At 38.1% G+C, this 16448-nt stretch overlaps 1 protein-coding gene across 1 annotated transcript; it reads left to right on the top strand.

Moving 5' to 3' along the window:
* Nucleotides 1-482: 482 nt before the first annotated feature.
* NAP1L2 (nucleosome assembly protein 1 like 2) lies at nucleotides 483-3003 on the top strand. The gene has a single exon (XM_002763002.5). It carries the CDS (start codon nucleotides 834-836, stop codon nucleotides 2220-2222), a length of 1389 nt encoding a protein of 462 aa, XP_002763048.1. The 5' UTR covers nucleotides 483-833; the 3' UTR covers nucleotides 2223-3003.
* The last annotated feature ends 13445 nt before the right edge of the window (nucleotides 3004-16448 follow it).

Below are 16448 nucleotides of genomic sequence, written 5' to 3'. Positions count from 1 at the left end.
ATCAGTGCTAATTCTTGGTGTTTTTAACCTTTGAAGCTTTTGTTTATCAGCTCTTCCACCATCCGACTCTCCCCTTCCCAGGTCCCCGATCTAAAATCAGAGACTGATTTAGGATGGGTGGGTGCCTTGTCCTATCTCATTGTCTGACATTTTAATTACGTTTTTTTCTGAGCTCTCCGGAAATCACAAAAGTATAATATCGGTTAAAAATTGGATGAATAAACGAATAAACGCAATGGGATTCCAGAAACTGCGGCAAATGGGGTAGAGGACGAGTAGGAGGTGGATGAATCAGCCATATTAGAGAACCTGGGAAGGTGAGCAGAGTTGAAAACTTGATAGATCTAATAATTTACTGGCTTTGGGTTTGTCAGTCACTACATCGCAGCAAATGAGATTAGGGCAGAGTTGTGGGAGGGAAGGAGGTGACGCAGCAATCTATTTGCACCAAGAAATTTTAGGCAAGTGACAGCTGCGCAATCATATTGCGGCACCATTTTTTCTTGCAGCAGTAGCTGCTTGCGGAGGAGGTCTGCCCACTGCGGCTCTCTGCAGTCTCTGGCTCTCTCCTGCAGGATCCGTCCCCGCAGCCATCGCCGCTCTCTGCACCCAGCCCAGGCCGCCACTGCTTCAGTCCGATTCTCAAAGTCTCAGCACCACCTTTTATCCCCGCGGCAGCCTTGATTGTCGTTCCCTCAGTCCGGACGCCACTGCTAGGTCCACCTCTGCCCCGACCACCGCCGCTTCTGGTATTTCGGTGAGTCTTTTTCTGCAGAGGTTTGGTCTCCCGATCTCTGTGGTAGCCACCTTAGGCGTATACGGTCCTTTGAAAAATGGCCGAGTCAGCGGACCATAAGGAACTGTCAGAATCCAGTCAAGAAGAGGCTGGTAATCAGATAATGATGGAAGGGCCCGGGGAACAACCGGAGCGCGGTGAAGATGCCGCTGCTGGGCTTGGAGATGATGGGAAGTGCGGCGATGAAGCCGCCGCTGGGCTCGGGGAAGAAGGGGAAAAAGGTGAAGATACTGCTGCTGGGTCTGGGGAAGATGGGAAAAAAGGTGGAGATACTGATGAGGACTTAGACCCAGACCGTCCAAAAGGACTTATCGGTTATGTTTTAGATACAGACTTTGTTGAAAGTCTGCCTGTGAAAGTTAAGTACCGTGTGTTGGCCCTTAAAAAGCTTCAAACTAGAGCGGCCAATTTAGAATCCAAATTCCTGAGGGAATTTCATGACATTGAAAGAAAGTTTGCTGAAATGTATCAGCCCTTACTGGAAAAAAGACGTCAGATCATCAATGCAATCTATGAACCTACAGAAGAGGAATGTGAATATAAATCAGACTCTGAGGACTATGACGATGAGGAAATGTATGATGAAGAGATGTATGGTAATGAGGAGGGAATGGTACATGAGTATGTGGATGAGGACGATGGCTATGAGGACTATTATTATGATTATGCTGTGGAGGAGGAGGAGGATGACGATGATGATGATGATGATGACATTGAGGCTACTGGAGAAGAGAATAAGGAAGAGGAGGATCCGAAGGGAATTCCTGATTTTTGGCTGACTGTTTTAAAAAACGTTGATGCACTCACTCCTTTGATTAAGAAATATGATGAGCCTATTCTGAAGCTCCTGACAGATATTAAAGTTAAGCTTTCAGATCCTGGCGAGCCTCTCAGTTTCACACTAGAATTTCACTTCAAACCCAATGAATATTTCAAAAATGAGTTGTTGACAAAGACCTATGTGCTGAAGTCAAAGCTAGCATATTATGATCCCCATCCCTATAGGGGAACTGCGATTGAGTATTCCACAGGCTGTGAGATAGATTGGAATGAAGGAAAGAATGTCACTTTAAAAACGATAAAGAAGAGACAGAAACATCGGATCTGGGGAACAATCCGAACTGTAACTGAAGATTTTCCCAAGGATTCATTTTTCAATTTTTTCTCTCCTCATGGATTCACCTCAAATGGAAGGGATGGAAATGATGATTTTCTACTTGGTCACAATTTACGTACTTACATAATTCCAAGATCAGTATTATTTTTCTCAGGTGATGCACTTGAATCACAGCAGGAGGGGGTAGTTAGAGAAGTTAATGATGAAATTTATGACAAAATTATTTATGATAATTGGATGGCTGCAATTGAGGAAGTTAAAGCTTGTTGCAAAAACCTTGAGGCATTAGTAGAAGACATTGACCGTTAAAGCAAAGTATATATGGCCCTGAAGTTAACTGCCCTAGATATAGTTACTCAAGGTATAAGAAGTCATGTGTTCTGTATTTTTCTTGTAGTGTCAGTTAAAACATAAGTTTCAAAAATATAAGAAAAGTTCAAAAACTAATTAATTTGACCTTGCATTTTAGTAGTAGAATATTTTCAAGAAATATAGACTGTGATAAATGATTTAAAACATTAATATAGTGTTGTGTAGCTTAACCCTTCTGAAGTCTTTTTGCCATCTAGCTATTAATCTATGGCTATGAAACTATCAGAAATGCTAAATGAGATCAATATTTGTTTGAAAAAAAATCATGGGAAGCAGCCCAAGCGTATTTGCTGTTTATTTTTTCTTCTATTTTTATTTACTTAGTCCTTCACTCGAGGATTTAATATTGTTGTGCCTGCTTCATTTTGCAATAACAACGCAGTAGAATTTAAAACTTGAATGCTTAAGAGGTCTGCATATAGATAAGAATTTCAGACAAAACTACATTTATTGCTAATAACAGCTTATTCATAGACTCTTGTATTTTATGTAACTGTGATAAATAATGAAACAGTCCTATTGAGGTTACTGTTTATCAGTGAAGTGTTAGTCACAGTATTTTCAAAAGTTTGCACATACTGTTCTGTGTAATTGTGTAAGCCTTAATTACAGTGTATAATTCTCTTTTCCTATTAACATTCATTGAAAGTGATCACTTTACCATTTTGAAAAGATATTTCATGTTCTTTCACTGCAAAATAAAATGAATAAAAATTTCTGAGTGTCTCATGTTTAAAAATTGATTTAATTCTTACTACAAAAGTAATATGTTCATTGGGGGAGATTGTGGAATATTGACAAATATTCATTAATTAAACCCAAGATCCACATACCCACCTATCTATCCAAAGATAAGCATTGTTAATGTTTTGATTTATTTTCTACAATTATTTTTGTATATGTTTACACATGCATACAGATTTACTAAGACTATATAAAAATGTGCGAAGAAAGTCTATGTTTTTAGAGTTTATGATTGATCTGTTCTTAATCTCGAGTCTACTTTCACTACACAAGGTTGTGGGGAAACAAAATTCTCAATTCTAATCAATCCAGTAATCTTATTGGTATTTAATAATTTAAGCACCTTTTATAAATAACAGGTTCCTGTGTGTTAGTTTGTATTTAATATTTCTTACCTACCCTTCTACAATGTAATCTGGATATCCACAGAATTACACTGTTAATGATAATGTGGCTGGGGTGGGAGTAAAGTGCACTGATTCAGGATAGTGGGATGTGGTTGATCGGACCCTTGTCCCAGAGCTGACTGCCTTTCTTGCATGTGGTAGCAGAGCCTGTGTTTCTCCCTATGGCAGACTCCGAAAAGGTCACATTCATACCTTTAGGACAAGAGAGAACTTCTTGGTCCCCTCCATGCCACGTGGGAACTGAGAGTGACTGTCCCATTATTGCTGCCTATCCACTTTTTCATCCCAGGTGGTTGGATGGTTGTGATCTTACACAACTATAAAACAAAAGTGGAACTGAAGTTCTGTTTGTGACTTAATTCTTTTATTATTGAACATGCCTCCTTCAGATTTTGGCCCAGAGAGGTAAGTTTATAGCACTGCCAACTTTTCATATTTCTGCTTCATACCTCTCTACAATCAACTGAGGAGGAAAGAATGAGCTTTTTCTTTCCTTTTCCTGTCTGGACAGGACCCTCCTCTAATGTTAAATCTTTCTCCCAGAGATGGGGTAGATGCTCACTTGCTTTTCTCTATTGTCACAATAGTTGACAGGACATAGGGAAACAGACAACTTACTATTATAAAGAAACCTAAATCAGGAGATACTTTCAATGTATACCTGGTAAGTACAAACTTATTTTCACACTTTCAAAACTATTAATTTTGACATCTGTAAAATTATTGACTCTCCCCAATCCCCTGTCACACACAGAGATTGGGCCCCTTTTAATTGTGTCTACTATTACTGTGCATTAAAAAGTCAGAGGCATGTGTGTATCACTCCTGCTATTTCACAGAGGAGGCTCAGACATTTTGCAGTCTCTCCTATGCCTTTCTCTTACCTTCACTAGATAGAATAGTAAAGGTGCTTCTGGGCTTGCTCTAAGGGCAAGCCAGACCCGTTTGCTATAACTCAGGTCAATGGCCTCCAGTCAAAGGCAAGAATACCCCTATAGGTGAACAAGTTGGGTTTATTCTTCACTGCAGTGAAAGAGATCATGCTTCAGGGAACTGTGGAATGTATCACTAAGAGGGTATTAGAAAAAATAATGGATTGTAAGATTTGGTGGTGAGTCCAAGGAAAAGATTTATTCTAGATTGGACGCTGACAGAAAATGGGGCCAATTTTATGATTGGGAGTTCAACAAATCTTATCGACGGGAAGGGGAGACTAGAACAAGGATAGCCTGGGCAGAGTGGGGGAGGTGTTGGTATGTCATGGGTGGCACAGTAACCTTGTTTTTGTCTATACTTAGACAAAATTAAGTGGTGTTGCTTTTATCATAGTCCCAGAGTTACTCTATGATTGGTATTCTATGAATAGTTTATGTCCAATAGAATTGCTTGGCCTAGCTGTGAGTGCCAGGCTAGCTTCCTAAGGTCAGGAACTGTTCTTTATTTTTCTTTCTCTTTTGCATCTTCTTAGGAATACAATTTGAGGCTCTCATTTCTCCCATAGCTTGTTGTGGAGGGTGGTTCATTCAATTGGTTTTAGATTAGTATAAAGACACTTTAGGCTTTGAAGGTAGGCTACCAGTTCAGTCCACATACCATACAGTTCTGTATTAGGGTTTATAACTTACATGTGACAAAAAAAAAATTTGTTCTCTTTATATTTGTCTTTAAAAAAGTAATCATTATATGGCTCTGAGGGAGTCATCGAGGTGGTTGTTGGGCCTTGTTAGAATTTTGGTATTTCCGGGAATATACTGAAATGCAAATAGGCAATAAAATTCCATTTTTGGATATATGATAACTTATAGTTCAGATGGTTAGTCTTTGAAACCAGGCTGCCTGGATTCCAATCCCAATTATGTAATTTGCTAGTTGGGTGACTCTGTGCAAGTTACTTCATGTATCTCTGTTTTCATACCTGTCAAAATGTAATAATTGTGCATCTACCTCATAAAATTTTTATGAAGAATTGATTCATTTATGTGCTTAGAAATATGCTTGGCACATAACTACTATATAAATGTATGTATTTTGTAATTTTTATAACTAAATTTGTATCTGTAAAATACTCAGAATTGGTATGCAGTAAAGGGCAGTAAATTCTTTTTTTTTCTGGAGGTGGGGACAGGTCTCACCCTGTTACCCACACTAGAGTACAGTGGTGTGATCATGGCTCACTATAGCCTCAACCTCCCAGGCCCAAGCAATCCTCGCACCTCAGCTTCCTGAGTGTCCGGGACCACAGGCACACACCATTTGGAGGTCAGATGTGTATAAATACATGTCTGTACATGTATACAAGAAGCAGTACATGTAAAGGGAATATTACTGGTTTTCACACCTACTTTCATGTCACTACTAGTGTAGGTATATTTGGGAGGAGAAGTAGACAATGTGTTAACTAGTTGCAATTCACTGCCTCTGTAAAATAGAGAATCTGTTAAGCCTTATACAAAAGGTTCTACACCACATTCAAATGTATCACTTGCCATGAGAAAAAAAGTTATCCTGCCAGTTTTATTTGGTTAGTGCTGAAGTGAACATTTCACAAAGCAACTTCATTAAAATGGTGAAGGTAACTGTGCATTTCTATTAAATTCTATATTTTATACTTAATATACTAGTAGGATCTCTTTCTCTCTCTCTCTCTCTCTCTCTCTCTTTGTCTCTCTCTCTCTCTCTCTCTCTCTCTCTCTCTCTCTCTCTCTCTCTCTCTCTCTCGATGGAGTTTCACTCTTCTCACCCAGACTGGAGTGCAATGGTGGCAATCTTGGCTCACGGCAAGCTCTGCCTCCCAGGTTTAAGTGATTCACCTGCCTCAACCTCTCGAGTAGCTGGGATTACAGGCATGCACCACCATGCCCAGCTAGTTTTTGTAATTTTAGCAGAGACAGGGTTTCAGCATGTTGGACAGGCTGGTCTTGAACTCCTGAACTCAGGTGATCTGCCCACCTCGGCCTCCCAGAGTGCTGGGATTACAGGTGTGAGCTACCGTGCCTGGCTCTCTCTCTCTCTCTCTATCTCCTCCCCATGCCCCCTCTGCCTTTTCCCCTCTCCCCTCTCCCCTTCTCCCCTTTCCCCCCTCTCTCCCCTCCCTGTTCCCCCTCTCTCGCTGTCTCACTCTCCCTCTCTCTCTCACTTTCTTTCTGTCTCTCCCTCTCCCTCTCTCTCACATTTTCTTTCTCTCTCCCTCTCTTTCACACACACACACACACACACACACATGCACACACACACAGAAGCACAGAACAAGATGATCGAGAGTGAGAGAAAGCTCTAGAGAGACTCCCAGCAGTCGGAATCAACATCACTGGTGCTTTATCACTTAATATTTCTCTATCAGTTTTCAAGGTGAAGAGTGGCAATAAAAAGTGATATTTTGTATGTGTGTGCATGCTCCCATCTGTGCTTATATGTTCCTGTTTCATTGAAGAATGTACCAGCACTAAGTAGAAATGATATTTAGATAATAATTTTTGTTGTCCAAAATATCACCTAGAGTTTGGCAGAAACCCTGTGGATAAGGGAAGACTGAATGATTTGTCATTTCTCTTCTCCACTATGACGATGTAACTTTTATTTTATAGCTCAGAGTAATTGAAAAGCTTTTCCTTGCCAAGACTTATGTCTGCCAATCCAATGCATTTACATTTCATGTTCAAGCATTAAATTTTCATACTCTTAGTATAACATGGTGTTTGTAGAACATTTCAGCATTACATCCTCAGTAGAGTGAGTTTGGACAGGGGTGCTCATCTCCATTTTTCAGATGAAAAATCTGAGATGTAGGCATTGTAACTTGTCAGTACCATCCAATTAGAAAAGGAGAATTCAGTTCTGATCTTACTGCTTTTGCTTTTTTCACCATACTATGCTGCCTTCTGTGAAACGATGCTGCTAGTTTGCTTGATATTTAGAAATCTCTCTATGCTTATTAAAACTGCCCAATACTGGCACAGGAATGAATATTAACTTACACTCCTTTGTCGGATTTGTTACCTCATAGACTTAGAACTTGTAACAGCTCAGCTGAAGCTTTTTAAGAAAACATCCCAATACAGCTTTAAAATGTAAAAACCTTACAGGAATTAGTTAAATCTCATTTTTTCTTAAATATTCTGTAATGTAGACTTTGCTAATGTGGCCTGTTCTTTCTCACATAATCATAGATTTGATTTAAATTATTCGCCTTTTTAAATGTCATTTTTTTTTCTGGATGATTGTATCTCTGTGAAACTTGTATATTATGTGACCTGGAACAAACTAATAAATCCCATTTTTCAGCAGTTCCTCATCTGTACAATGGAAATAATTAGTAGTGCCTACATCATATGTTATAGGATTGTTTTGATGATTTGTTGTAATAATGACTGTCAAGCACTTAGCACAATGCCTGGTACTTAGTAATCTCTAAACATTAAGTGATTATGACTGTAATTACCATAATTACTTCTTAGGATTGTTATGAGGTTAAAATTGTAGTATGATATGATACATAGTAGAAACTTAATACATTATAGCTACTCTTTTATAGGTTTATACTTCTGAGGTGATCACAAATAGAAAAGAATGTGAGATGACGATTACCACTTTATGTTTTTTAACTTTTTATTTGAAATAATTATAGACTTACCAGGAGATGCAAAAATAGAACATAGAATCTCATTAGCTTTGTAAGTTTATGCTTTTTGACAAATTTAAAAATTTTCTGCCATTTTTTATTGAATTGTGTTTGCTATTCAACTCTTTTGGGAACTCTGATGACATAAATGTTAGATCTTTTGTTATTGTCACAGTTCTTATGATTGTTTTCATTTTTTTAGTCTGTTTTCCCTTTGTTGTTCAATGAGGACCATCTATTTATCTGTTTTCAAGTCCACTGATTCTGTCCTGCCATCTACCTATTGCTGTGGAATCAATCCAGTGAGATTTTTGTGTCAGTTATTTTATTTTTTTCAGTTTTGTAATTTTCATTTTGCTCATTTTTACAATTTCTATTCCTTTGCTGAGATGTTATATTATTCATATGTTTCAAGAGTGTCCATAATTGCTTATTAAAGCATCTAATCATGTCTTCTTTAAAATCCTTGTCAGATAATTCCAACATCTAAATCATCTTGGTGTTGGCATCTGTTGATTGTCTTTGCTCATTCAAAATGTGGTTTTCTGATATTTCATATGATGAGTTATAGTCATTATATCCTGCACATTTTAAGTATTGTTATGAGACACTAGCTCCCATTTAAATTTCATATTTTAGCAAGCAGTCACCCAGTTTAGGTTTACTGTCCAGGTATTGGTTTACTTGTTTTTGATGACCTTGATGGTTTTGAAGGGAAGTAATCAGGGACTACCATGGAATTGTAGAATGTTGCTCAAATTCAGATTTGTCTAATGTTTGTCTCATAGAGCAGGTTTGTGTGTTTTTGGAAGATTACAAAGATGACATGTTTTTTGCATCATCTTATATTGAGGGAAAATTCTATCAATATGATGTAACTGATTATGTTAACTTTGATCACCTAGTTGAAGCTGTGTTTGTCAGTTCTCTCCACTATAAAGTTACATTCAGCCCCACCTCCACTTTCCATAATGTTACTCTTTAGGAGCCTGTTACTTAACGTAGTCAAAACTTAAGGGGTGAGGATTTGTGCTACATCTCCTAGAAGAGTGTCCACATAAATTAGTTGGAATTATTATTTACAGAAAATTATCTCTTTTTCACTCTTTATTTAAGCATTAAAACAAATATCAGGATGAACATGTGAATATGTATTTTGTGATTTGAGTTATTTCCTTTTTACACAAAATATTTCAGCTTTGGCCCTTGGGAGCTTTTCAGTTTTTTTCTTGTGTCCTTAAGTATATCTCCATCTGTGTGTGTGTGTGTGTGTGTGTGTGTGTGTGTGTGTGTGTGTGTTTCCCATGTTTTTACTTTCTGGCATTACAAGATGCTTCAGGTTCATCTTGTGTATTCTCTATCCCAGTCCTAGAATCAACCATTTCCCCAAAGAGCTCTTGTTTTTTTAATTGGAGAATTTTATCAGAAACCAACTATTATTCATTATTCTTAGGCAATAATAATAAAATATGCAATAATATTTAATTATTTAAGGCAGAGTAATAGTTAATTATATAAACCATAATTTCCTTATTCACTAATCAGTGGATGAACATTTGGGTTTTCTCCCCACCTTTTACCTATTCTGAATAATGTTGCTACAATCATGGGTATACAACTATCTGTTTGAGCTCTGCTTTCAATTTTTTGGGTATATATCCAGCAGTGGAATTACCAAATTATATAATAATTCTTTTTAACTTTTTTAGGAAGTGCTGTACTGTTTTCCACTGAGGCTGCACCATTTCACATTTCCATCAGCAAATTACAAGGACTCCAATTCCTTTATATCCTTGCCAACATGTGTCATTTTCTGCTTTTTTTTAAATTTTTTATTGGATTTTAGGTTTTGGGGTACATGAGCAGAGCATGCAAGACAGTTGCGTAGGTACACACATGGCAGTGTGCTTTGCTTTTCTTCTCCCCTTCACCCACATTTGGCATTTCTCCCCAGGCTATCCCTCCCCACCTCCCCCTCCCACTGGCCCTCCCCTTTTCCCCCCAATAGACCCCAGTGTTTAGTACTCCCCTTTCTGTGTCCATGTGTTCTCATTTTTCATCACCCACCTATGAGTGAGGATATGCGGTGTTTCATTTTCTGTTCTTGTGTCAGTTTGCTGAGGATGATGTTTTCCAGATTCATCCATGTCCCTACAAACGACACGAACTCATCATTTCTGATTTCTGCATAATATTCCATGGTGTATATGTGCCACATTTTTCCAATCCAGTCTATTATCAATGGGCATTTGGGTTGATTCCAGGTCTTTGCTATTGTAAACAGTGCTGCAATGAACATTCGTGTACATGTGTCCTTATAGTAGAACGATTTATAGTCTTTTGGATATATACCCAGTAATGGGATTGCTGGGTCAAAAGGAATTTCAATTTCTAAGACCTTGAGGAATCGCCACACTGTCTTCCACAATGGTTGAACTAATTTACACTCCCACCAACAGTGTAAAAGTGTTCCTTTTTCTCCACATCCTCTCCAGCATCTGTTGTCTCCAGATTTTTTAATGATCGCCATTCTAACTGGCGTGAGATGGTATCTCAATGTGGTTTTGATTTGCATCTCTCTGATGACCAGTGACGATGAGCATTTTTTCATATGATTGTTGGCCTCGTATATGTCTTCTTTCGTAAAGTATCTGTTCATATCCTTTGCCCATTTTTGAATGGGCTTGTTTGTTTTTTCCTATAAATCTGTTTGAGTTCTTTGTAAATTCTGGATATCAGCCCTTTGTCAGATGGGTAGACTGCGAAAATTTTTTCCCATTCTGTTGGTTGCCGATCCACTCTAGTGACTGTTTCTTTTGCCGTGCAGAAGCTGTGGAGTTTCATTAGGTCCCATTTGTCTATTTTGGCTTTTGTTGCCAATGCTTTTGGTGTTTTGTTTATGAAGTCCTTGCCTACTCCTATGTCCTGGATGGTTTTGCCTAGATTTCCTTCTAGGGTTTTTATGGTGCCAGGTCTTATGTTTAAGTCTTTAATCCATCTGGAGTTAATTTTAGTGTAAGGTGTCAGGAAGGGGTCCAGTTTCTGCTTTCTGCACATGGCTAGCCAGTTTTCCCAACACCATTTGTTAAACATGGAATCCTTGCCCCATTGCTTGTTTTTGTCAGGTTTATCAAAGATTGTATAGTTGTATGTATGTTGTGTTGCCTCCGGTGCCTCTGTTTTGTTCCATTGGTCTATACATTTTCTGCTTTTAATAGTCATTGTAATGGTTGTAAAGTGGTTTTTCGTTGTAGTTTTTATTCAGTTTTTCATACTTATTAGTGATGCTGAGAATGTCTTCATGTGCTTCTTACTCATTTGTGTATCATCTTTGGAGAAGTGTGTATTCAAGTCTTTTCCCTCTTTCTATTTTAGAAATTTTTTCTAAAAATGTCTAAAAATGTGCTAATAAAACTTTATTTACAAACACAAGGAGCAGCCTGGATTTAGCCCATGTGTTTTGGTTTGTTAACCCCTGGAATAGAGTACAAAGATCCCAACAATCATTTAATTAATTAATGCTCCAGAAGGACATAATAGAGAGAATAGGAGTATAAAAATATTAGAAGAAGCAGTGCTCAAGAATTGTTGTTGATGATGAATTGTAGGAGTTCTTGGCATGTTCTGAATAGTAATTCCTTATCACATATGATTTCAAATACACTCATACCCAGAAGATAATGTGGGTTAAGTTTCAGACCACTGCTGTAAAGCAAGTGACACAATTTATTTTTTTGTTTCCCAGTGAATATAAAATTATGTTTACAATATACTACAGTCTATTAAATGTGCAATAACATGTATAAAAAACAATGTACATACCTCAATTAAAATTACTTTATTGCTAAAAAGTGCTATCAATCATTTGACCCTCAGTGAGTTATAACCTTTTGGTGGTAAAGGGTGTTGCCTTGATGTTATGGCTGCTGACAACTGATCAAGGTGGTGATTTCTAAAGGTGGGGGTGGCTGTGGCAATATCTTAAAATAGGACAATGGTAAAGTTTGTTGTGTCAAATGACTCCTTCATGAAAGATTTCTCCATAATATGTCATGATATTTGACAGCATTTTACCCTCAGAACTTCTTTCAAAATTGCAATCAATTCTCTTCAACCCTGATGCTGCTTTATCAATGAAATTTATGAAGCATTCTAAATCCTTTGCTGTCATTTCCATAATTTTCAGTGTCTTCACCAGTAGTAGACTCCATCTAAGAAACCACATTTTTTTGCTCACCCCTCAGAAGCCACTTCTCATTCATTCAAGTTTTTGTCATGAAATTCTAGCAATTCAGACACATCTTCAGACTCCACTTCTAATTCTAGTTCTCTTGTGACTTCCACCACATCTACAGTGACTTTCTCCATTGAAATCTTTAACCCCTCAAAGTCATTCATGAGGACTGAAATAAACTTCTTCCAAACTCCTGTTAATGTTGATATTTTGACCTCCTACCATCATCACAAATGCTCTTAACAGTAAATCCTTTCCAAATGACATCTAGAATGATGATTCCTTTCCAGAAGGTTTTTAGTGTACTTCTTTCAGATACATGAGCAGAATCACGATCTGATATGATTTGGCTGTGTCCCCACCCAAATCTCATCTTGAATTATAGCTCCTATAATTTCCACATGTTGTGGAAGGGACCCAGTGAGAGATAATTGAATCTTTGGGGCAGTTTCCCACATGCTGTTCTGCAGTAATAAATAAGTCTCACAAAATCTGATGGTTTTATAAGGGGTTTCCCTTTTCACTTGGTGCTCATTCTCTCTCTTGACTACCACCATGTAAGAGGTACCTTTCAGTTTCCACCATGATTGCTCAGCCTCCTCAGCCACATGGAACTGTGAGCCTATTAAACCTCTTTTTCTTTATATCAGTCTCAGGTATGTCTTTATCAGCAGTGTGAAAATGAGCTAATACAGTAAATTAGTACTGGTAGAGTGGGATGCTGCTGGAAAGATACCCAAAAATATGGAAGTGACTTTGGAACTGGGTAAAGCCAGAAGTTTGAACAGTTTGCAGAGCTCAGAAAAAGACAGGAAGATGTGGGAAAGTTTGGAACTTCCTAGACACTTGTTGAATGGCTTTAACCAAAATGCTGATAATGATATGAACAAAGAAAACCAGGCTGAGGTGGTCTCAGGTGGAGATAAGGAACTTGTTTAGAACTGGAGTAAAGGTGGCCCTTGGCATATTTTAGCAAAGAGACTGGCAGCATTTTGCCCATGCTCTAGAGATTTGTGGAACTTTGTGTTTTAAGGAGATGATTTAGGGCATCTGGCAGAAAAAAAATTCTGAGTAGCAAAACATTCAAGATGTGACTTGGGTGCTGTTAAAAGTATTCTGTTTTAAAAGAGAAACAGAACATAAAAGTTCAGTAAATTTGTAACCTGACATTGTGATAGAAAAGGAAATTCCATTTTCTGAGGAGAAATTCATGCTAGCTACAGAAATTTGCATAAATAACAAGGAGCCAAATGTTAATCACCAAAACAATGGGGGAAATGTCTCCAGAACATGTCAGAAACCTTTTTAGCAGCTCCATCCCTCACAGTCCTGGAGGCCTAGAAGAAAAAAAATGATTTCTTGGGATGGGCCCAGGGATTCCTGTACTGTACAGCCTAGGGACCTGGTGCCCTGTGTCCCAGCTTTTCTAGTCTTGACTAAAAAGGGCCAAGGTACATCTTGGGCCATGGCTTCAGAGGGTGCAAGCCCCAAGCCATAGCAGCTTCCATGCGCTGTTGAGCCTGTGGGAATATAGAAGTCAAGAACTGAGGTTTGGTAACTTCTGCCTAGATTTCAGAGGATGTGTGGAAATGCTTGAATGTCCCAGCAGAGGTGCTGCAGGGGCAGAGTCCTCATGGAGAACCTCTGCTAGGGCAATGAAGAAAGGAAAGGGGTGCAAGCCCCCACACAGAGTCCCCAGTGGGGCACTGCCTAGTGAAGCTGTCAGAAGAGGGCCACCATCCTTCAGAGCCCAGAACGGTAGATCTACCAACAGTTTTCACCATGTACTTGGAAAAGTCACAGACACTAAATGTTAGTCTGTGAAAGCAGCGTGGAGGGGGGCTGTACCCTGCAAGGCCACAGGCTGGAGCTGCTCAAGATCATGGGAACCCAAGTCTTGCATCAATGTGACTTGGATGTGAGACAAAGAATCAAAGGAAACCATTTTGAAACTTTACAGTTTAATGACCACCCTATTGGATATCAGGCTTGCATGGGGGCTGTAGCTTTTTTGTTTTGGACAATTTCTCCCATTTAGAACAGGTATATTTATACAATGCTTGTACTCCATTGTATCTAGGAAGTAACTAACTTGCTTTGGTTTTACAGGCTCATAGGTGGAAGAGACTTCCCTTGTCTCAGATGAGACTTTGGACTGTGAACTTTTAAGTTAATGCTGAAATGAGTTAAGACTTTAGAAGACTGTTGGAAAGGCATAATTGGTTTTGAAATGTGAGGACATGATATTTGGGCAGGGTAAGGGGTGGAATGGTATGGTTTGGATGTGTCCCCATCCAAATCCCACCTTGAATTGTAGCTTTCATAATTCCCCCATGTTGTTGGAGGGGGCTGGTGGGGTATAATTGAATTATGGGGGAAGTTTTTCACATACTGTTCTAATGGTAATGAATAAGTTTCATGAAATCTGAGGGTTGTATAAGGGGTTTCTTTTTCACTTGGTTCACATTCTGTCTCTTGCCTGCCACCGTGCAAAGCATGCCTTTCAGCTTCCACCATGATTGTGAGAACATGTGCCACAGTAAGCCCTTTAAACCTCTTTTTCTTTATGGAATATTCAGTCTTGGGTATGTCTTTATCAACAGTGTGAAAATGGAATAATATGCTATCTATGGCAGTTTTGCTTTATAAAATGTATTTCTTAAATAGTAAGACTTGAAAGTCAAAATTTCTTCTTGATCCATGGGTTGCAGAATGGTGTTGTGTTAGAAGACTTTAAAACATCACTCTTCTGGCATATGTCCATCAGAGTTTTTGAGTCACCTGTTACATTGTCAATGAGTAATAATATTTTGAAAGGAATCTTTTTCTCTTGAAACAGGACTCTATAATGGGCTTAAAATATTCAGTAAACCATGCTGTAAACAAATATGCTGTCATCCAGGCTTTGTCATTGCATTTAGAGAGCACAGGCAGAGTAGATTTATTATAATTCTTAAAGGCCCTAAGATTTTTAGGATGATAAATTAGCATTGGTTTTAACCTAAAACCACCAGCTGCATTAGCTCTTGACAAGAGGGTGAGCTTGTTTTTTTGAAGCTTTGAAACCAGGCATTGACTTCTTTCTATCTATTAAATTTCTAGATGCATCTTCTTCCAATATAAGGCTGTTTTACCTACACTGAAAATCTGTAGTTTAATTGGCCAACTTCATCAATACTTGCTAGATCTTCTGGGTAAAATGCTGCAGCTTCTATGTCAGCAATTGCTGCTTCATTTTGCACTTCATGTTTTCTTTCCTAAAATCTCATGAACCAAGCTTTCCTAGTTTACAACTTTTCTTCTGCAGCTTTCTCACCTCTGTCAGCTTCACAGAATTGAAGAAAGTCAGGGTCTTTCTCTGGATGACCCTTTGGGTTAATGGAATATTATAACTCATTTAATCTTTCATTCACATTACTAAACTTTCTCCATATTACCCATAAGGCTATTTATTATTATTATTCATATTAGTTTGTGTGAAGTTCACTGAATTAGCTCTTTTAATTTCCTTCAAGAATTTTGTATTTTCTTTCACAACTTGACTGTTTGGCACAAGAGGCTGAGCTTTGTCCTATCTCAGCTTTAGAGATGCCCTTCTCACTAAGCTTAATCATTTCTAGTTATTTATTTAAGTGAGAGATGTACCATTTTCTTTCAACTGAACACTTAGAAGTCATTGTCACTAACTGACCTAATTTCAATATTGTCATGTCACCTGAAATAGGCAGGCCTTAGGGTAAAAGAAAAATGGAGGAATAGCCAATTGGTGGAGCAGTCAGAGCACACACAATATTTATGGATTAAGTTTGTGGTGCTCAAAACAATTACAATTGTAACATCAATGGTCACTGATTACAGTTTATCATAACAGATATAATGGCAATTATATTACTATTATATTAATTGTATTACTGAAAACGTTTGAAGTGTTATGTGAATAACTGAAATGTGCCACAAAGATGCAAAATGAGCACATGCTACTGGAAATTGGAACTAATAGACTTGCTTGATGTAGGATTGCTATAAACCTTTAATTTGTAAAAAGTCTCAATATCTGCAGAGCTCAATAGAGCAAAGTAAAATAAAACGAGGTATATTTCCATTGGTCTATATCTCTGTTTTGGTACCAGTACCATGCTGTTTTGATTACTGTAGCCTTG

The sequence above is a fragment of the Callithrix jacchus genome, chromosome X (assembly GCF_049354715.1).
Source record: "Callithrix jacchus isolate 240 chromosome X, calJac240_pri, whole genome shotgun sequence".
NCBI lineage: Eukaryota > Metazoa > Chordata > Mammalia > Primates > Cebidae > Callithrix > Callithrix jacchus.
Note: the sequence above shows the minus strand (reverse complement) of the source record. Positions and strands in the feature narration are given on the sequence as shown.

Excerpts from the sequence above, each read along its gene's own strand:
- NAP1L2 (XM_002763002.5), top strand. The coding sequence starts at position 834 with ATGGCCGAGTCAGCGGACCATAAGGAACTGTCAGAATCCAGTCAAGAA.